The following is a 22199-nucleotide window of genomic DNA, read 5'->3' as shown; positions in this document are numbered from 1 at the left end:
GGGCAGCACGCCTTGTGTCTGCGGCTGTTTGATGAGCTGCAGAAGGCTCTGCTCGGTGTTTTTCTTGCCTGTAGCCAGGTGCCACGGAAAGTCACTCATTTGGATCGTCAGGGAGGGAGAACAGGAGCAGAGTGCTGACTCCTTAGATCACAAGAGAGAGACACCCAGTGAAGATGACTCCATGCACACGTGCAGTGTGTTGCCTTGCATGGGTACAAGTTCCTGTAGATCTCACTCCTTAAAGGAAAGGCTGCTCTGCTCCTAATGCAGTGATAGTCTGATGCAGATTGAAGTCTTCAAGTTCAACCATGATGTTAATTTCAGCCAGTACGGCTAGCGAGAGGCAATAAGCTGCATACAGCCATATAGAAATACTTGAATTTCACTTCTGATGTGTGATGCAGAGTGCCAATACTCAACGCAGACCTTGTGAAGTACTACAGAATACCCATAGTTGTCCTCTGATGCGTTGGTGTGAAGTTCGTCCCCATCATTCTCCTTTTCATAATAAAAGAGTTTGCAAAAGCTGGCACTTGGCACCTCACAGCGGTGCAGTTCCTGCACATTTGGATCCAATTTTCTGAGTTTCCCGTGAAGCTGCCAAAAGAAGAGTCATGAAAATTTTTATAAGAGAGAAAGGAGTTAAGATTTGATCCATTGTTACTGTGAATCTCGTTCTTCACATAGCCTATTTTGGGATTGCTCCTTTTCTCTGCAAAGGTGCATTTTAAGGATATGGGGTGATGGATGTTTATACTGAATGTACACTGTAATCCAGGTGCTGCAGGAGTGCGAGTCATAAATAATCCTGAGAGATTGTTTCTAGATCTCCGAGTGCAGGATGAAAGTCAAACTCAGTCCCGTGTATTCCCTGCAGCTCCACGATGGGTGTAAGGCGCTGAGGCTCGTGACGCAGCTCCACTTCACCAGCTGGCCGGATTTTGGGGTGCCTTTCACGCCCATTGGGATGCTGAAATTCCTGAAGAAAGTCAAAGCCTTGAATCCTGCCCTTGCTGGGCCAATTGTGGTTCACTGCAGGTAGGTGGACGTTCTTCAGGCCGTTCCGTTTGTCTGGCCTGGAGTTAGGGGTAGAGTATGGAGGCTAGCATGTATTTTCTGTTAACAGGCTATAAAGTTTGTGTGCCTGTATGGATACGCGTATATAAAAGTTAACACTATGCTAAGCTTTCTTAGAGCTGAGGGTAAGAACAATTCCAAAAGATCTGTCTTAGCTGTCACTTTACTATCCAAACAGAAGGTTTTATTTTATCCGTGACTGATCTTTGGTATAAATATGTTCTTTGTCGGAACACAGCCTCGTCATACAAATCCGTGACCTTCGCCATTAAATGCTCCTCTGAGAATTCATCCTCCACGTTTCCCACAACAAAATTAGTTTGCTATGTAAATTGTTAAATAAATGCCAAGAAATCGCGAAATAAAGACTTGCATTTAGGAGGTTTAAATGCTGCCATTTAAGAAATGTACCACATACCGATGCAGAACATACTCCCACTCCTAATAGCAACAAGTTCATCTGTTTGTTACTGAAGTCTCCAAAAAGTGTTGGAAATTAGATGCTAATGAAACCACAATCAAAAAATGAGTTTAATAAGATTACAGTCTTTGTAGCAACTGCGATGTTACAACTGTGCAAGAAGTGTCTTTTTAGGAACAGTTATTATATCGAGATTGAAGTGCAAGGAAAAGAATAGTGGTTCTGTCTTTCTGGGTTTTGCTTTCAAGGAGATGGTTGTAGACTGATATATTTCTTTCTTTTCTGTTGCTTATGTTGGATATCTAGAGCACATTGGAGAGTCACTGTGTGCTGTTGAAAGCAGCCTGTTTGTCCTGCCTGGCCCAGCTTTTGGTACTTGGTTTCTCTGTAGACCTTGCTGGGCTAAAATTTGTCTTCTCTATCGTGTGTCATACATAGGAGTCTTGAGGAAAGGTCTTGGAAGGAGCAGGGCCTTTCCTTTGGGAAAGCCACATCATTTTGCCATGATGTTCTTTGGAGACCAGTGCTGGGTTTAAGGGTTATTTTTGCACAAGCAGGAAATGCTGTGCTTAATTTAATCAACAGAAGTAGAGCCAAAATGGAGAAAAATGTAAAATATCTCATTAAAAGTCTTCAGAGATTTAGATCAGCTGGTCCAGCACAGCGCAGTGATGCCATGATGCGTGGCTGGACGCCAGCACTGAGCTTCAGCGTGTGCTTGAGGTGACAAGTGAGGAAGGTGACACTTGATTTCCGTCACGGCCAGGATATGACACTACTGAATTGCTGGGAAAAGGAAAGGGAAACTTAGATAGTGAGTAAGCCTGCTTTTTTTCCAGTGAGCTTTTACAAGAGCACCATCCAGTCATCCTAAGCAAAAACTGCTCTGTCAGAGCCTTTTGATGGTTAATGAAAGGCTAACGTAGCATTTGGAAGTAAAGTGCGGCAGCAAAAATGCTAGGGGGAGGAGAATTGGAAGTTTCTGCCAAAAATCCGTATTTTCAGAAAAATTCCAAAGAACATTTTTACACTGGGGAAAGTTACGAGGATAAGTGAGTGAGGGGAGCCCTGGAGGTCGCCTGGGGAAAACCAGGGGACTTTGAAGGCAAACATGGGGGTCAGGAGAGTGAGCAGCCTCTGTGGGAACGTGGTGGGCTTGTTGGCAGCAGGGAGAGGTCACACGTGAGTGAAAGGAAGCAAGAGGGGAGGGAGGCTTGGCGGTAGGAAATGGCCACAGGCAGAGGTTGTTGGTGGGGTCTTGTTTGTTTGCGTGCTCCCAGATGTTATTTAAAACCTGATTTTCTCCTTGCTAAGAGTTGATCTGTATCCTTGGGCACGTGGGGATGGAGGGAGAAACGTGTGTCGTGATTTGGGACCTTGCAGCAGTGGCTGTATGAAGTAAGCTAACAGAAGGTCAAAGGAGAGCTATTAATGCCTAGCACAGGATGCCATGCCCTTTTCCTCTGAAAGGAAGGACTGAAAGTCACTGGAGTGATGTCATTTGTGGGAATCTTGCTCCCTCTCGTGGCTTTTGGAGGATATTTAAAAAAACAAAATATTTGGGGATAGCAGTGTCAGCAAGTGTAGAACTTGTAGCAAGTTGCTGTTATCGAAGTACTGTGCAATAGCAACCATGCAGAAAAGAGCTAAAAAGAAGAAAAAAATACTACAGGTCAAACACAAGTTTTTTCCAAAGGTCTTTGAGTAATGTAATTTTGGTCAGCTTCTGAGCTGCTGGAAGAGGTATTTTTTACTCTAAAACTTAGTTCTTTGTTGTTATTGCCACTACTGAAATCAAAAATGAAACCTCGTGTTTCACAGTGGGTATTTTAGTTCAGCAGGAGCGGCACAGGTTCTACCTCTGTCGTTGGTGTAGCAATTCCCGCAGGCTTTGTTGTTCAACGGAGGGGTTTTTTTCTCTTTTGTTTCCTTGTGAAGCGCTGGTGTGGGCCGAACAGGCACGTTCATCGTTATAGACGCCATGATAGACATGATGCACGCTGAGCAGAAGGTTGATGTTTTTGAGTTCGTTTCAAGAATACGTAATCAGCGCCCACAGATGGTTCAGACTGATGTAAGTAGTCGCTGGCTGGAATTACAGCTTTCCACGTTTCAAGCCACTTTCAAGTCGAATAATATACATCTCCACTGTGATAACTGGATAACTGGAACAGGAACAAAGTGTCCTGGTTGTAGTGAGTGTCAGCCCAGCCCACAGCGAGGGGGTTGGAACTGGGTGATCTTTACGATCCATTCCAACCCAACTGTTCTATGAAAGGTAGCACTGGGAAAGTAAATGGAGGCCTGGCCAGTAAAGGCCACGCCATGAGGCACATTATTTTGTGGTATGTCCAGGCTTTCCCCTTGCATGATTGAGTGGAATTGTAGAGAATGTGAACGATATAACAGAAATTCAGTTTTAGCCTTGGGTGTTTGGTGGTGATGAGTAGCCTGTGGAACAAATGAGACAGAGGAAAGTGCCAGAAATAAGATTGTTTTGCTCCATTGCCTCACAGGATGCTTGTATGCCTGTTGTTTGTTCCAGATGCAGTACTCCTTCATTTATCAAGCCTTACTTGAATACTACCTCTACGGTGACACAGAGCTGGATGTGTCATCCTTGGAAAAACATCTACAAACATCACACAGTGCAGCACCGAACCTTGTCAAAATAGGGCTGGAAGAAGAATTTAAGGTAAGAAGGAAAGGCCTTTGCTCTCAGACTTTCAAGTGTCAAAATATTCACAACAAAAAGGTACTTCAGAAGCAGAACAAGTGCAACCTTAAAGGAAAAGGGCTGTCCAAATTGAGACGCCAGTTATATTTCCTGCTTGCCATGAATCGGTCTGATGGAGTCAATGACAGGGACATGTTCAGACCTCATTTGATGGGCATTTTCCTATATGCATTTGATTTGCTTATAAAAGAAAAATGGAATTATTCTTTTGGTCTTGAACTGGGTGCCAGATCAGATAACGCTGGAGGGTAGAGCTGGATTACATTGACCTAATTGACGTGTCAGCTGATGGCAGAGTGAATTATGGAGAATTTTCACATTTTGTGCTGAACATTGACAACTTCTGGGGGCAGGGGGTGAAGAAATACTTTGTGGACAAGCCCCTAATGGAGAAACAAATGTTTAAAACAGACTTCAATTGTGCTGAGGAAGTAGAACTTCTCTGTGATATTTACTATGCTAAAATATTTACATCTAAAGCATTAAATCACTTCAGTCATTCAGTCAAGTGAATTCAGTGTTAACTGCATTTCAATTCTACTTCTAAAGGATTAATTTAATCAGATATTGGGAAGTGGGGGAAGAAAATGAAGTAAAAAGTTGTAGCAACGAGTTGAGAATTCAAAAGTATGGCACTCTGAGGGGAAAGAAAACGAGCAAACACATTGAGTCTTCTACTTCCTCCGGAATTCCTCAGTTGTTTTTTGCTGTTCACTCTGCTAGCAAGGCTTTATAAAATGCGCAGAGAGCAGCATCCAGTTCTGCTGTGTGTTCTGAAAGCATCTAGATGGCCCAGGGCCACTGAGCACCTCCACAGCGAGGAACAGAAGTGTGCTCTGACCAGTATGGGCCTCTCTGACACACTCTCTGTTAAACGCAGTGTTACAGAGCAGCTGAAAAGGGATTTCTGAGATGTGGGAATTTACTTCTAATGGTTTGTTGCTGGTACTTGAGTTTTTACTGGAATTAGGATGTGCTTCTGAAACTGACCACCTGGCAACTATAGAAAACAGCTTGAAAAACTGCTTGCAGTTTGCAAATTAAAATCAGGGTAAGCTGAATTTATATTAAACAGCTGCTGAAACGCAGCCGTGTCACTGCGGTGGTTACCTGGCAAATCGCCCCCCAGCAGAAGCAGCCGGTTGCTGTCGCATCAGTCGGCACAACCATGCGTATGTGTAAGCTCTGCTATGAAAGATGAGTGGGGCAAGGGCAGTGCTTGTCTTCTGCGTCCTGCGTGTGCTCTCATCATGAGTCAGTAGAGGGTATTGGTCACTGCAGCAGCAAAACCACAAATGCATGGAGCCCAGTTAGGTTATTTGGTGTACAGCAGCCCCTGAGCTCGTGCAGTCTTCTTGTGCCCGGTGGTGTGTCCCAGAGTTCTAATAATCCGAAAAGGCTTGCTAATAAAATAAATAACCTCAAAAGGATTGCAAGTAGGAATGGGACGCATAAGAGCGCGTATGAATTCAGCGCGCCTTTCGGTGATAAGGGAAGTGGAGGTGCTAAAAAGGGAAGTGGTGTAGAGCTGGGGAAGAGCGTGTGGTTGAGCAGGCTGCTGCGTCACGCTGGGCGTGCGGAGCTGCCGGTTGGGCTCCATGATCTTCATGGTCTTTTCCACCCTGACTGATGGGATGGGTCTGTGATTCTCATGATTACAGCTGTACAGACAGGGCAGCAAAGCGGCTTTGTAAGTGGTCAGCTATGACTGCAGTGCTGGTCTGTACCCAGTGAGGAATCCTCTGGGTACGGGTTATGAAGAATGTAATGAAACGAAGCCACTTCTGTTTGAATTAATCCTCATCCTCGTTTGTGTGTTTCGTGACAGAAGTTAACGAATGTTCGAATAATGAAAGAAAACATGAGAACCGGCAATCTTCCAGCAAACATGAAGAAAGCTAGAGTCATCCAGATTATCCCGTGTAAGATGATCGACTTTGTACGCATAGAAACAAGTGCTAGGAGTGTCTGGTTGTGCTATCAATGCATGGTCATCCTAAGGTTGTCATAAATAAATGTAGGTTATACCAGTATGCTGATGGCAGCGCGCCTCGTATCAGAATGTAGCTGTGCTGGGTAAGTCAGGGACAGAGGGCCTGCCCAGACCTGGAAACTGGAATTCTTCAAGTAATTACTGCCGATGTTTTAAAGAGGAGAAAGTTGTAACTTTGACTTACTCCTTGTAAAATCCAAATGCTTTGAAAATCTGCTGTCATGGCATTTTTTTTGCTTCATTTCTAAATAGAGCCTATTTTTGAGGGTTTCACTTAGGCTTCCCTTTGGTTCTGTCATCCTCTTTGCAGACGTGGCCGTTGAACGTTTGTGCAATGGTACAAACAATGGAATCGCACACAGAATCCCAGGCTGCCTGAGGCTGGAGGCACCTCGGGGTCCTTCTGCTCCATCCCTGCTCCAGCAGGGCCACGCTGAGCAGGGTGCCCACAGGAATCCCACAGCCTCTCTGGGTCCCTGTGTCTGTATCCCGTCCCTATGAAGTGTGACGTCTTCATAGGGTGTCTGCACAAAATATATAATTTATCTGCACAAATATATAATAATCAGTTTTAAGAATGGAATGAAATAATTGAGCCATTCCACCTAGTGAACCGACATGTCTTCTGTACGATTCCTTGCCTCCTCTGGTGGAATTTTGCATGGAGTATTGCACGTAATAGTGGAACAGCTGATGTGCAGTTAGCAATAGAAAAGAATAGACGTCTGTTTTTTTTTCTCCTTCCAGATGATTTTAATAGAGTGATTCTGTCAATGAAAAGAGGGCAAGAATACACAGACTACATCAATGCTTCCTTCATAGATGTAAGTGTAAATATTTTTGTTGTCTTTAAGCTACGAGTCAACTATTGTACTGCTTCTTGCAAGTCTTAAAGAGCTTCAGCCGCGTTGGCTTATGAAGAGCATCGGCTTTTTTCTTTGGGCTTGGCTTATGAGAGTTCCCAAATACATTTCTAATCTTATTCAGTATTCAGAATTCCCCTTTGAATGGCTGTGTAATTTAAACACGCCTGTTGTTGCTGTTAGATTTATCAACTATGGTTTTTATTAAATCCTAAAAAAAAAAACAGGCAGAGAACCAAACTCGGTGAGCAGCTCACACCCAGCAGTTCTCTTGCCTGCATCCAGGTTAACAAGGAGCCTGACCGTGTGGCTTTCTAACTCAAAAGTGGAGAGGGGGAAGTACATATTTATCATGGAGAACTGCTCTCAGAGTGTTTGGGAGCCAGCATGTACCAGGGGGACCTGCATTAATTCCCAGCTTTGTTCCTGGCTTCCTGATGGAACCTGGGCAACACTTTCCGCTCTTAACGTTTATTTAAATATGAGAATTAATTATATCCTAAAGCAGTAAAAAGCCCATTAGTGAGTGAGGAGTGTGGATACTACGCAATGTGATCACATCGGTATGGAAATAGAACTGTAGCTCAAAAAACAAGCCCAATGTTCATTCCGTAGTTAAGGTAATGCTGCGGTTGTTAATCATCTCCTTGCGAAAACCTTCAGCTATCACTGCAGAACTTCATTCCTTCAGCCATGACTGTAAAAAGTCATAAAATAAGACTCGGGATCGTGAATCTTCATTTCTGAGAGGAGACAAGGTGAACTAATGAGGACAGCGAGCGGCAGGAGCCCTTGGTCCTCTTTAAACTAGGACCAGTATCCGGACACTGATATCAGCGGGGCCGCTTCCGTGTTACTGCTGTGACTCGTAGACAAGACAAAAGTATTGAGAACGTTGGTTTTCACATCTCACGTCTGCATGTGTTCATTTCGATGCTGGAGGGCTGAGCAAGAATCGGGTGGGCTCCGTGTCCCCAGAGCGTGTGCAGGATTGGGGTGACCCTCATGTTGTGCAGCAGCACGTCTCTTGTGGACAGCAGGTGAAGAGAAGCTGGGTGCTGCTCTCTCCAAACACCAGCTTCTGTCTCTGCTGGCATGACGTGCAGATGCCCCGGCCTCTCTCTGCAGGGCTATCGCCAGAAGGATTACTTCATTGCCACTCAAGGACCGTTGCCCCACACCGTGGAGGATTTCTGGCGGATGGTGTGGGAGTGGAAGTGCCACACCATTGTCATGCTCACGGAGGTGCAGGAGAGGGAGCAGGTATGTGTCACACCGGCTCCATTTTCAAAATGCAATAAATATGAGTCTTCACATGAGATGAACTTTTTTTTGCCTACAGATTCTAGCAATGTAAGATTTGTTGCCTTTTCTGAAATGAGCTCTTGCTTCACTAGTAGGTGTAAGCCAGTGTTGCTGCTTTTGCCTGATTTGTCAGAGAAAAACACCTAAGCTACAGAAAATTATGGTTCTCAAAGGGCCCAGTTGGCTTTTAGATGCACAACTCTTGTAGGGATGCTCGATGTGGACACCTCTGAAAGAGCTGTCTGAGGTCTGAGAAGAGCCAGGCAATGCTTTCTTGCACACTTCCCTCCTTGTTATGCCTCTAAATGCTCCTGAACCTCTCGCTTGCATCCTCTGTCATTCGTTAATGAAGAGACCTGCATCCCTCTGCTCTGCAGTGTTGAAGATGCTGCGTTCACCTGTACTTCAGTGCCATTAAATGGTTCCTGTTGTTGTGTTTTTCTGTTGTGTGTTTTTAACAACCCCGCATTGATTCTAAGAGTTGCTTATTTTTCTTCTAGTCCATTGATAAAGCAGCATTTTTCAGCTCTGACTCCTGCTCCCTTTTCATCTTAACGCTTTATGTTACAGAAATGCTTTATTACTATATTCTTGGGCTTTAGGCTTTTCATTGCCTGAGAACACGTTATGCTCTGTGTCATATCCTGTGTCAGACGTTCATGGCAGTGTAGATAAGTGGAAAAAACGAATCAAGGAACGCTTACGATTCTCTCTCCATTTTGCAGGAGAAGTGCTTCCAGTACTGGCCATCAGAGGGCTCAGTCACTCACGGAGAGATCACTGTAGAAATAAAGAATGACAGCCTTTTAGATGCCATAAGTGTAAGAGACTTCATAGTTACATACAACCAGGTACTGTTTTAAATTATATGACTTGTTTGTTTGTTTTAAGGCGTTCATAAATGGGATGATGTAACTTAAATGCTGGAATTTCTGTCTAAGGATAACTGTGAATAATTGTCACCTGACATGTTATCAGCCAAGAGAAAAAATTGCATAAAGTCCCATGAAAATCTTGGTCAGTAAAACACGCCTTTGATCACAGCAAGGAATGGGTTTTTTTGGTCATATTTTGCTGTTGCTGGTGTTCTTGCCTTTTCTACCATCTCTCACGTATCTACTACTGGAAATTTGATTCAAGATATTTAAGTCCTGTGAAGCATTTTAGAGCACGTGTACTTAACTCTGCGTAGCAGCTGCCCCTTCATGCACCTCTGCTACAGGCATGCCCTGCATAAACCTGTTTTTGAACTTCTGGGCATGCATGTCTTCGCTCACTTCTTCATTTCTTTAGGAACTGGTTTGCGTTGCTACCTTCAGGGTGGTGGGGGTGGAATACTTGCAGTTTAGAATATCATGAATTTAACTAATTGTATTGCGTATCATTTATGCACTTGGCTAGCTGGCAGATGCAAAGCCAAAGGACTCTGAAGTGCTCTGCACTTCAATCCCTAGGAGGGTGGTGGATGAGGTGTGAATACACAGTGCTTTGCAATGCACAGCCTTGTCCCTGTGTTGACTTCTGTCATACTGGGAAGTAGTTACAGCCTAACCCCTTTAGATCAAACCCCAACAGCACGGTTCTCTCTTCCTTATCTTTTGCATCAGTATTTTAGCACCACCAGTAAAGTCTATTCCCAAATATCCTATTTAATTGCATATGGAATAATGATGCAACATTCAGATTGCCTGGCAAAATTAGCAGGGTAGTAATACTTGCTTGAACTTCTAGGGCTGCTTTTAATCAGCGAGTGCAAAGGCGAGACAAATAATGTTGAAGTTTCAAGCTAAGAGTTAGTGTTGTGCAAAGATGAATGAATTTCATCTGTCTTTTTTTTTTTTTTTACTTTTGGACCCTTTGGCTTTGATGCATGGTAGAAGTTCTCAGCCGTTGGTACTCAGGACGCATAATCTTTAAGTACATCCTTAGAACTACCCAGATGAAACAGCTGTGCAAATGAAGAAGAAAATTAGAGGCAACTTACCAGCACAGGGAATTTAGAAACAGAATTCTTACCCATATGTTACAGACCAGGTTGAAAATAACCCCCTTTACCATGATGGTGCAAATCCTGTGCTTATGTTTAAGGTAAGAAGTTCCTTTCTATCTGGAATTAACATCTGGATGAACCTGTTCTTTGCATGCGCGCAGGGTAACCAAGAGAAACAAAGCAGGCTGGTTCGGCAGTTCCACTTCCATGGGTGGCCAGAAATTGGAATCCCTGCGGAAGGAAAAGGGATGATCGACCTGATTGCAGCTGTCCAAAAGCAGCAGCAGCAGACGGGGAACCACCCGATCACGGTGCACTGCAGGTGAGGCTCCCTCTCCTTCCCACAGTCGAGGCTAGGCTTGCTTTTGCTCCCATCTGGTTGCTGTTAGGGCAGCTCTCCTTTGTGAGCCAGCGGGCCGCATCCTTAAATTAGGATTGAACGAAGAATTAGGATGTCTGTACCTTCAAAATCAATTATTTAATTCGTGGAGGTGTTTTGACAGAGGAACCCGAGTGCTGTGAGAGTTAGAATGAGGTCCGACTTTGTTAGAGCTGTTCTCTGCAGTGTCACTATTTTGTTCTGGTGTGAGTTTTGAGTTTCTCAAGAGTCTCAGCCTGAGAAGTATGGTCTGTGTTGTGTCTATCTGCAGCATCGCGCATTTTCAGGCGCTGCTGAAGCACAAAGATCCTGGGAGATCTCAGTTTTCTTGGCATTTTCTGGACACAAGGATCTTACAGTAGCGTGTATTAATTGCTAAAGCTTTCTCCTCCTTCTTGCTTATGCAGTGTTTTGCTCTTTGCTGTTTTTCCTGGGGTGATCTGTGTTCCCCAGCCCCATGGTGGCCGAACTCAATGGCAGCGATGATATTTTGAGTTTGATTCTTCCATTTGACCAATCTGAACAGTCACTTTTTATTGAGAAGCTAGGGAGGTAAAATTCTGAGCGATAGTAACAGTGGGTAAAATATCCAACAGTTCTAACCAATAAAATAAGAGGTAAAAGCAGTTGTTGTCTTTGATAATACATGAATTAGATGCATAAGAACCATCTGAGGTAAGCATTGCTGCTAATTCTTGGAGCTTTTAGAATTGCAACCTCTCTGAAGCCTCGGCTTAATCACTTGATGTGAATTTTTCCTACGTTTTTCTAATCTTACTGTGATGATTAAAAAACTGGGGAAAAATAAAGGGAAATGAAACTAACCATGCAACGCACGCCAGGTTTTATGACACTGGGAATTTTCTGCTGCCTCTATTTCGACATCCCTTACACAGCATACCTGAGCTGCTCCATGAAGTCATACCTGAGGCTGCAGATGCAAATGAATGTAAATGCGTGAGTAAGCAAACGCATCTCAAGTTGAGGGCTGTTTTTTTTTTTTTGGAGTGCTAGCTTAAACTTGTGAAAACTCCGGTTCGTTTCTTCCGACTATTAATGAACCGTTTCAGGAGCTGCTGAAAACAATGATCCTTCAGTGGGATAAAGGCACAGCCCTAAGTGGGTTAGAAGGGTTTTGCTGACTGAGTTGCCAACGGAACTCAATGCCAATCTGTGCTAAATCCCAACTCCCTTCCCTTCCAGTGTGCGTCTCCCATTGCCTTCTGTTTGGCTCGCAGCTCCCCGCGCTTTTCTCTCTTCGCTGTCTCTTTCTGCGCTGTAATAAATGACACCAGGCTGCGGGGTTGCTTGAAGGCCCCTTCCTTCTGCCTGTTGCCCAGCCCTTGTCCTTTCACAGCGTCCTTGGCTTTGGAACTTGTCTCAAGAGAAGAAGTTTGAGAGTCAAAGTGAAAAGTGATCTTTCCTGAAGATAAGTCTTAAGTGCAGAGGGAGAAGTGGCTACGAAAGAGCAGTGCCATGGTCCCATGAAACAGCATCTACTTTGCGGCATTTCAAATGCAGTTCTCCTTACTAAACATTCTTAACCCAATGTAAAACAAACTCACGTGGACTTGAAAGAGTTGCTAGGAATGTGCTTTGGGAAGAAAGAAGGAGAGTGTCCAGCATGAGGAGCGTGAACATAAGCACGTGGAGAGCAGTGTGTGGATGAGCACCCTGTGTGGCTGCGGTTACTCCATATCTTTTTCCTCCTGGTATTGGAGCTGTAGGCTTAATCCAAAGGGCATCACTCACAGGTTACTCTAGAAGGCACATACGGTTACTACAGATTAGCTAAGGACAAGTAAACCTCAGCCCTGTTAGATTTCACATTTGTTTTTAACCTGATAAAAGTAATTGTCTGAAGGGAAGGGTGCATCCCATGCAGCGTACTTGCTCGTTTTTCCTCCAGCTGAGGACAGGTGCGCTTGCACTTAATCTTTCCATAAGGCTGTGCTTATCAGATGCTTTTCCATTTGATGGGAATAAGGCAGAAGCAACGACACGTGATTACATTTCACCTGCTTGTGAATTACTAAATGACATGAAATTTTGAAATTGAATAAATTATTTTGCGTTTATCCCCGTTCAGCAATCCAGTGAACCTTCCTTCCACTTCGTCTTACTGCTGAGCGCTAAATTCCATCCTGTTTTTAGTAACTATTCCCCATCAAAGCTGTTGGCCTGGCAGTGCACAGCCACCGCTGTTTGTTGATGGATTGTTTTGGTTGTATTTGTGTGTGTGTGTCACGTGGGCCACAATTTGATTAGGTGAGACAAAGCAATTTTTTATGTTTTTTTTTTTTGGCTCTGACGTTAGGTGTAATAAGTCAGGTAACAGTCACTCAAATATATTTTGCTGGCACGGAATTGTGGTCTGAAATGAATAAAAGACCAAAATATCCTCAGTGAAGCATGGAACTAAAGGAGCCATAGTTACTGGGGCTAGATTCGGTTGCTTACTGTAATCAGGTTAGAAGCAGAGCAGTCGTTTCTACTTTGTTGGATGTAATATTGCCCTGCATGCAGCCTTACTTTAGATTCTCCTTCTGTTAACTTATCTGTTTGAAAACAGTCTGATCTGTTACGATTCAGATCGTAAGAGCAGTTCAAGTCTTTGTGTTGGATTGGATGCTGTCCATCGCATTGCTTTGGAATAATAATTCCAGTAACTCCAGATCGTGCCTGGCTCAGAATTAATTTAGATTAATCCTGGCTCCCTTTTAGCAAGGCTGACGGGGCAAAATAGGCTGCTATTAGTATTTGGGTTTTCTCTATCAATATTATCTTTGCTGTTTTTATCCTGCCAAGCAAACGTGTTTGTGTTGCAGTGCCGGTGCTGGAAGAACAGGTACATTCATCGCACTCAGCAATATTCTCGAGCGAGTGAAGGCTGAGGGGCTCTTAGATGTATTTCAAGCTGTGAAGAGCTTAAGACTGCAGAGGCCACATATGGTGCAAACACTGGTATGGTATTTAACAATCGGAATCTTTCTCAAAGGATGTCTGTTGGTAAATATCCTTGTGGGAGGAGAACAAAGGGAGTTTTTTGCAGGTTGAAATAAATTATGTATGACGGCTGTGTGTGTACAAGGTATTATCAGAAATCCGTATGTTTTCGGATTTTTTTATAGCTTCTCTGAAAGTACAGCTTGGCCAAACGTTCCGTGGTTTTTTAGGATCTGGTGACAGTTAAATACCCCCAAAATCTTTGGTGTGTTGCAGGTGACAAAGCTCAAGAAGTAAATGCTTTTTAAGCTGTATCTCCGTAGCTCAGTTTTTTCTTTCTTTACATGAAAATGCCTGGGCTTAATGGGCTTGCAGTTGTCACTGACGGGGGGAAATGCTGACTTGATTCAAGGCAGCCACAAGCAACATGTGACGCTTGGTCCAGATGCTCTCCCTTACTGAATAAACATGAAAAACAATGTGTACGTGCTTTTGGAAAATACATAGAAATGCTGATACTTTGTACATTGCTAACAGTTTCCATTAGGAACTTCTTTAGAAACAGTTATCTGAAAGCAGCTTTCCCAGGTAGATATTTTCTCCTTGCAATAGACAGGGAAAAGAGGCTGAAGAGCTACCACTGGATGATCTGCAGGGAGGAAATCTTTCTTGTGGGGTTCAGGCTCTGTGATTTAGTACTGTTATTTAGGGGTGTAATCGCCAGGGATATCCCCAGCTGAGCTGCAGAAAGCCTGTGGAATGGCTTGTGCTCAGCGCTGCTTTGCAGCAGATGCCTGTTCCATCTATGAGCAGGTATGAGACATCGGGCAGTCCAGCCAGTCACCCTGAAGGCATCAGCATGCCTGCGGGTTCGGGCTGCGTCCCATCCTAAGGACACACAGCACTAGGCGGCAGGCTCACGCTGCCAGTGGGTAGCTAGATATGTAGATACGTACCGACAGCATTTACCAGTGGAGCTCCGTTTCAGGAAAAAAAAAAAAAAAAAACCTGGAGAATTTTTTTTTTTTTTATGTTCTCTTCATTGAAGTTGCGTTGTCACACAGTTTGTGCTGTGAAGCTGTTAAAGCCCGGAGTTAAGCAGCCAGGCTCCCTGGGGTGCCCGGGGACAGCCACCCGCGGCAGCGTGATGGGAACAGCCCGGTGCCATCAGCAGCTCAGCCTGAACGAGAAGACAGGTTTAAGAAGTGATGTTCATTTGAAGAATTATCCCCTAGAAAGCTGAAAGAAATCGTGTTAACTGACAGGCAAGAATCAGCCTGTTTGACAAAAGAGAGGTGCCGTTGCTTTTATTGAAGAAAAAAAAAAAATCAGGATAGGTTCATCCTCAGCTGCTTCTGCACATAAAGGGAAAGCTGACAGCTTTGAAGAGAAAGCCCTGCTGCCGGGTCTGTGCTTCTGTGGGGTCAGGGTGTTCTCATTTGCCCGTTACAAGAAGTGGGTTGTACGGGAGATGAGAGGAGCCTCCCGTGTCAGCACCGCCGTGGCTCAGCGTTTGAAGCTGGGCTCTGCCCGCGCTGAGGGCCGTGCTGAGGTGACAGGGCTCCTCACAGCGACGGGCGGGAACGTGAGCAGGGCTGGGAGCCGAGGGAACGGGCACAGGGGGGCAGAGAGCAGACATGTGCGGGAGACGTGGCTCAGCGGATGGATGTTGCTGTGGGCTTCGAGTTCCAGCACGCTGCGGTACTGCTAGGATTTGCGTAACCGTGATGCATAGGTGTGACGCAACCGGAGTACATTCGCTGTCTTCTTGTTTTTCAGGAGCAGTACGAGTTCTGCTACAGAGTGGTACAAGATTTCATCGACATATTTTCCGATTACGCTAATTTTAAATGAAAACTTCGGCCTTATTTTTTAATTTGTCTGTATAAATAGTTGTATATGATATTAATTTATTCCATGTCACTTTGTTTGTTGACTTTTACTGTAAATAGGACCTTGTGTTTGCTCTAAAAGTTGCATTTGCTGTACAAAATTATTTCTGAAATATAAATATCTTCTAAAGCAAAGTATAATGTTCATATAGAGTATATCACTATAAGATGGTAGAGAAGTCTTTATTCTAAATAACAGTAAATTAATTCTTGAAGATGTATTTCTTTGATTATTTTTTTTTCCACTGACAGATACTTATCAGCGATGCTGTTGCCCGGTTCGTGCATCTTTACACAGGCCATGTACATCTCATACTAAAACAGCGAGCTGTGGTAGATATGTTTAAAGTAAACATGTTCTGGCCATAAACCTTTCTTCACAGAGGTCAATAGCAAATGAAAAGAGGTGTTAATTTGGGGCCGTGTTCTGATAACCTGCTGCTGCTTACTTGGAATTGATTTCATGGCCTCACTGAAAGGCAAAGAAACTGCTCCAGGTGTCAGAATACGGCCCTTCGTGTTTAGTAGTGTGCAGTGCAGCTGGCACATTGCTTTTAAAGGCTGTTTTTAAGAACCTCCCAGTGGATGGCAGTTCTGTTTCGAGTTCTACTGTCAATAGGATGCAGCGGTTGCAAAGACAGATTGGAATTTCTGATCTAACATAATCAAAGTTCATTTATTTTGTTGTTTTTTTTTTTCCTAACTATTACACCAGCTTAAATCAATTCAGAAATAGAATAATGTGTTTGTCACTCCTTGACAATATTTTGCATATCAGAAGAGTATATTTTGCAGCACCTGAATTTGTCTAGTTCAAGAAGCTTTACAGCCCTTGTTGGCAATGGGTATAGAGCTTCATGATATACGTGTGCGTGATTTCCTACTACTGCGAGAAAAGGCAAAAGAGAGTAAGATAAAGATGAACTCTCTTAGATCCAACAAGAGAATTAACGGTATTTGTTACAATTTGGGGAAAAAAATGAACAGCGTAGCGCTAGCAACATTAAGGAAACTCCTTTACATTCTTACTTTCCCATATATATTATCAGCAAAGGAGTGCTTCCTTTATCTAAAAGGGGGATATGATTGTGTATATAGATGTATTTTTAATGAAAGTACTACTGCTAATACAATAGGGGAAATAGATTTTAGAAGTCTCTGTTATGTCCCTGGACAGGATGTGCTCGGGGGTTAGAAAACCCAGAACTCGCAGGGCGTCTGAATGTTGAATACGAAAGCTCTATCTTCTCCACTCGTTAAACGCAAGTAGGAATTAATGAGCACAAAATACGTGAATACGTACTCCAGTTACTTAACTAATATGCAATAGTCCTGTCTTGTCCAGTTGGCTGGTTTTTCTCAATGCAAACATCAAAGCCTTATTGAAAATGAAGCAGCTTAAACCTTTCACCGCTCCCGTGAGCGTTTCCCCCAGCTGCTAGCAAGGAGCAGCTCATGATCCTTGCAAGGCGACAGGAGCGCCTCTGCCTCTCCTTACTTTCATCCTGAATGGAAGAGGTGCGGTTAAGAACTTGGAAGCACACTGCTCTGAACACTGCCACTTCCTGCTTCTCGTCTTCCCGCTGACCCACTTCTGTATTTCTTTGCACAGTAAATTATGCAATTATGCACTGGAAGAGATTGTTGAAAGAGTAAGCGTTCGCTGCGGCTTGCTGTTAGGAGATGCGCTCAAAACACAAAGCGTTGATTATAAGAATGCCAAGTTTACAGTACTGCCGCGTGCTAAAATTTGATCAGATTTCAAATAGCCACCGAGCAAATTTGGTCTGAGGCGCAACACAGCGGGGTCTTCAGTACGATCGTTTGCAGCGCAGAGAGTATCAGGGAGGTTAAATGGTAGAACACAGCAACAAGAATTTTCACTGCTCTCCAGAGAAGCGTATCTCACGGTCCCATTCGACCCCAGGAGCTGTACAAACATTTAGGCTGCGGGTGACAAAGAATGGGCGATGCCGGAGCGAGGAGCAGGACGGAGCGAAGCTGAAGCATCCATGTTCAGTGGGTACTCGGATGGTAGTTGCTAACTGTATTTAATCTGTGAGGAAACAGGAAAAAAAAAAAAAAAACGATAATATATTTCGGAAGTCGCAAGTATGGCTTTGTAGTGATTTTAATTGTTATTTTTTTAATAATTTGGAAAGCTTGCTTTCCGGCGCTTGTGAGTAATGGGGAGGCTGCCTGTTGCCGCAGCCTCGTCACTGGGGAGCTGTGGCTTGACATGGGTATATCTGAATTCTGTCTGAAATCTTCCTATGTTGCATGGAATGACTTTGAAATGCCAAATAGTTGATTGGAAGTCGTACATTCTGATCTGTCCCTGGTTTTGGTCACTGTGTGACTTGACTGACTGTTCTCCTGTGTTAAGATAGGTTCCAGTTCACCCGAGCATTTAAGCATTTGCTTGACGACATCTCCCCCATAAAACACACCGTACCGCAGGTTCCTTGTTCCTGGGGCAATCCCTTAAGTGCTTTGCTGAATTGGGCCTTAATGAAGAATGCTGACTGTAATTACCAGTGTTTTTTAGGGTATTTTTACGTCTCAGTTTTTTAAACTTTTGAAACGAGCCTGACCACCTGTGTTCAATATTTTGAAATGTTTTCATTTCCCTAGGACCATTTTTAATGTAAAATTATGGAAACTTTTCTGTATAACCAAATTGTATTTAATTTGTCAAATCTTTATAATATATGTATGTATTATACGGTTTCAGCTATTATTATTTTCTTTTATTACATTTATAATTTGATCTTGCTGTGTTTTTAATGCCGGTGAATGTTGCTGAATTATTTGTATATGCAAATTGCAAGATCTAATACATTCTGATGCAAGAACAAAGCTTTGTTTTTATTCTCAAACTGTATTACGCCCTTTAAATCTTTTAGTTTTATTCCTGTATGTGTGTTCATTTAAATGAAGTATCCTGAAGGATTGAAAATCCATTATCTACATCAATAACTTTTCAGTACTTATCATCTGTCGTTAGTTGGAAGCAACGCTCTGACTGAAGCACTGTGCATACAAAGTGTGCATGAACTCATGATAGCAATTAGAAGGCCAAGCCTTCCCAAGTGGCGCTAATAAATAAGAGCTGACGTTGCAGAGCTCGGACATGACAAGTCCCATTGCATCCTTCCTTTGTGAGTATGGAGGTAATGACATAAAGCCTGGCCCTGTAGTTCTTCAAGAAGGTTTCCAGCGGTGCAAATGCTCCTCTGGTTTGTCTGGACCAGCTCCCTGTGCCCGGCCGTGCCCTCTTGTTCCTTCCCCCTTTGTTTCTTTCCTTGTTTCCTTGGCCTCATGCTTCCTGATGAAGGTTTTGCGTTTCGCAGCTTGTGAGGCTGAAGGTTCTGTTTTTAGAAAGTGAACTTTTAGAAGGGACAAACTTCTGTTGTAAACTGCTCATGAAATATTGATTTCAGTGGGCTGGCTAAACAATACAGACAGAGCAAGATCAAAGACGTATTTGTTCTGTATAGGGCACGTATGTCAAGTGGAAGCTAAGCTTTCCTTAATACAGAAATTGTTCAGTGCCTCTGAGAATTTTTCCAGCAATTGAACTTCACTGTGAATGTTCTTCATCTTGCGTATTAAAGGATTATTTTGTAATTTAGATATTTTAATAAGAGCTTTATTCTAACGATTTTGATACGTTTTCTGTGCCACTTCTCTCAGACTGTGAGAATTACTACCAAATTATTAATTGGGCTTAGGCTTTGCCAGGGAAGCTCTCTTCACAAATAAGCACTCCTTCCTCCCCTGTTTCCACTGCTTCACGATTGTTCCCTTGTTTTCATGGATGCCACTCAAACTATTTATAAACATTGAACAACAGATCTAGGTTGCTGCTTTGTGCCAGCTGGGCAGACACGAGGAAAAACAAAACTGCAGCACTTTTGGGGAGCTCCAGATGGAATTATTTAGCACACTTCAGGCAGTGAGCAGCAGAGGGCTGTGTCCCTCCTGCTCTTGGTCTCTGCAAGAGAAGGTTACGTTCCTCTCTTCTTGGAAACTGCCTCCGCCTCTGTGAAGTCACACAACTTTTGCTTTTAAGTGATTTTGTTTCAGGATTGTATAGGAGTATTTTCTAGCTTAGATTTCATGGTAAGTGGGCGGCTCGAGTGTAAGCTGCTCTGAGGAAGCAGCAAGGTGGAATGGCCCTGGTGCGAGCCCCGCGTCCTTCATGGAGGTGGCTCTTCTGCTGATGGCATCAGCCAGCGAACAGAGCTGAGTGGAATCCTGCTCTGTCCTCAATAAGCAGGTGTACAAATCAGGAACTTATGCAGAATCCTCTCCTAAGAATTAATAGTAAATAATTAGGTTCTCTGTATGAATACAGACATTTGAAAATCTTAGGTGCAACAGTGTCAGCGTAACATACCATCATTTTATCTATTGCAAAGAGATTTGTCTTAAAATAGCTTACTCTGCCACTAGGCTTTGTGTTACACAGTATGAATAGACTGAAGTGTATTTTTTTCCAGAGTGCACAAGAAAAGTTCATAAATTGAGAGCTGATCCACGGTGACACCTGCAACTCAATCTATGCCAATCACATCTGCTTTAACGCTTTTGCAGAAGTTAGCTTTTTAGTGCTGGCAGGTGTAGAAGCCAGGCACCGTGACTGTCTTCGTTGTGTCTCCGTCACCTCCTGGCTGCGTATTCTGGATCTGCTGCCCAAGTTGCAGCTGCCCTGAGAGGATGCTGTGCCATATCCAAAGGTAACTCGCTTTTCTGGGGCTGATCTCACTAATACTAAAACTGCTGCCTGAGTTTAGTGCCTTGCGTACGTTAAGGGCTGTGTTTTGTATAAAAGCCCCAATGCAGGAAAAGCTGTAGCTGGAATTTCTGCTTTCTGAGGCTTTCAGCTGATTGATTGACATTAATTGTACAAATCTGCGAGAAATAAGCTTCATTCATTCAAGTGCTTCCAAACCACCTGTTCGGAATCGGGACCAAATGGCCCTGTACGAGGACCTGCTTATGAGGAGTTAAGATGCTGATTTCTCTAATTCTTTTCATGCTGTTGTTGTTGTCATTGTGCTCTTGGCTGGAGCATTCAGACATAGTGTGTTTTAGTGCTTACGAGTCTCTGTTACCATTGGGTCTTCCACTGATGAGCCTAATCAATAAAAAGGCTCACAGGTCCGTACTGGTGGATCTCAGTGAAATAGCTTTTACCTAATTACCTTTTTATTGGTTAAGTTAAAAATGTCTAAGCAACTGGCAAGGACATTCAAGGACCAATTTAGATATAAAACTGCTTTTCAACGCATTTTTTTGTTTGTTGATTTCAACTTGTATTTGCCGACTTGTACTCCTCGTGAATCAAATGTTCCCAGATAAAAAATTACCGTATCAGAAAATCTGAAATAAATGTCATTTTTCTCTCCTGTAGATCTACTGTTGCAAATATTTGTATATCCATTATTTAAGAGAGAACTGCTGCTCTCAATGACAGATTTAAGGGCACACTCAACCTTTACTGTAATTTGTGTTTTCTTGTAGGCATTGCTGCGTTTGCTGAGACGTTTATCACAAGGGCTGTGATAGAATACGATGTGGTAAGTGCGCTAATAAACCACTGCATGACTGTGCCAGAACATACGGTTATTGGCACACAGCAAAAATTGCTATTTTGCTGTCCAGTTTGATTTGATGTAGGTTTGTAGAGACTGCAGTGAGTTAAGCTTTCAAAGGGTTCTGCTGGTATATGTTGTTTTGGTAACTTCAGGTATAGCTGCTCTTGTAAAGACGTCCAAAATATTGCGTTTTATCTATTTTTTTTCTGACAGTGACACTCAATGTAAACGTTTTTAACCTAAACACAAGATTGTCCATTAGCGTAAAGCTGTCGTGACAAGATGAAGGTGTGATAATAAATCTGTGTTAATATGCTAAACTAAATCAACCCCCCCACCAAAGCTTATGAAGTAAACTTCAGAGTAATTTAATTCAAAAGCAAAAGGCCAACATTTAGAAAGCTGCTTCCATCTAACTTTACCATATCTAAAGCCCGCTAAAGTCATCCTACCACATGAAATAGCATGCGAGGCAAACGAGATAATTAAATATAAAAGTAAGGCCATCAAAAGGAGTGCTGCTTTGAGGAAGAGCTGAATATTCGGCTTTTATCCTCGGCAGCACAGAGGGCTGCATGACCTTGGGAAAGGCCCTTCTCCCTTCCTATCACTTCCCCACATGAGCGTGTGTAGAACTTTGCCGACTTGCAGGTAAGGTCACCAGATTCTATACCTCGCTCCTGCGCACGTTTATGGTAAGAAACCACTCATCCCAGCCCCTCACCGGCTGCTTTCTGCTGTTTGTTTCCGATCCCGACAGCAGAGCAGCACAGCGCGCCTTGAGCCTCAATGCAGGTGTGATTGAGTGAGCTCCTGTCAGGGAATCGGCTTTTGTCCATAAAAGAAGGTAACAGCAGAGATGGCTTTGGTATTTATTTCTTTATTTCTTTATTTAATCTGTTTTACTGATGCAAACCGCTGCTGGTCCTGCTCCACTGCCCTCAGCCGCTCTGCGGGGCTCCAGCAGCGGCACGGTTACGGAGCTGCCCGTTG

General features: G+C 43.4%; 1 protein-coding gene across 7 annotated transcripts in view; it reads left to right on the top strand.

The window, feature by feature from the left end:
- PTPRE (protein tyrosine phosphatase, receptor type E) overlaps nucleotides 1–18482 on the top strand; it is an 82614-nt gene extending 64132 nt beyond the window's left edge. For all 7 annotated transcript variants that reach the window (XM_021399247.1, XM_021399241.1, XM_021399243.1 and 4 more), the window contains 10 exons: nucleotides 878–1038; nucleotides 3437–3572; nucleotides 4044–4193; nucleotides 6064–6157; nucleotides 6976–7052; nucleotides 8220–8354; nucleotides 9122–9247; nucleotides 10548–10708; nucleotides 13594–13729; nucleotides 15491–18482. In XM_021399247.1, the coding sequence (XP_021254922.1) occupies nucleotides 878–1038; nucleotides 3437–3572; nucleotides 4044–4193; nucleotides 6064–6157; nucleotides 6976–7052; nucleotides 8220–8354; nucleotides 9122–9247; nucleotides 10548–10708; nucleotides 13594–13729; nucleotides 15491–15565 (1251 nt within the window). In that variant the 3' untranslated portion in view covers nucleotides 15566–18482. The remainder of the gene's footprint in view (nucleotides 1–877; nucleotides 1039–3436; nucleotides 3573–4043; nucleotides 4194–6063; nucleotides 6158–6975; nucleotides 7053–8219; nucleotides 8355–9121; nucleotides 9248–10547; nucleotides 10709–13593; nucleotides 13730–15490) is intronic.

This window comes from Numida meleagris, chromosome 5 (assembly GCF_002078875.1).
Source record: "Numida meleagris isolate 19003 breed g44 Domestic line chromosome 5, NumMel1.0, whole genome shotgun sequence".
Lineage (NCBI taxonomy): Eukaryota > Metazoa > Chordata > Aves > Galliformes > Numididae > Numida > Numida meleagris.
The sequence above is the reverse complement of the archived record's forward strand: the minus strand, read 5'-3'. Positions and strand labels throughout refer to the sequence as shown.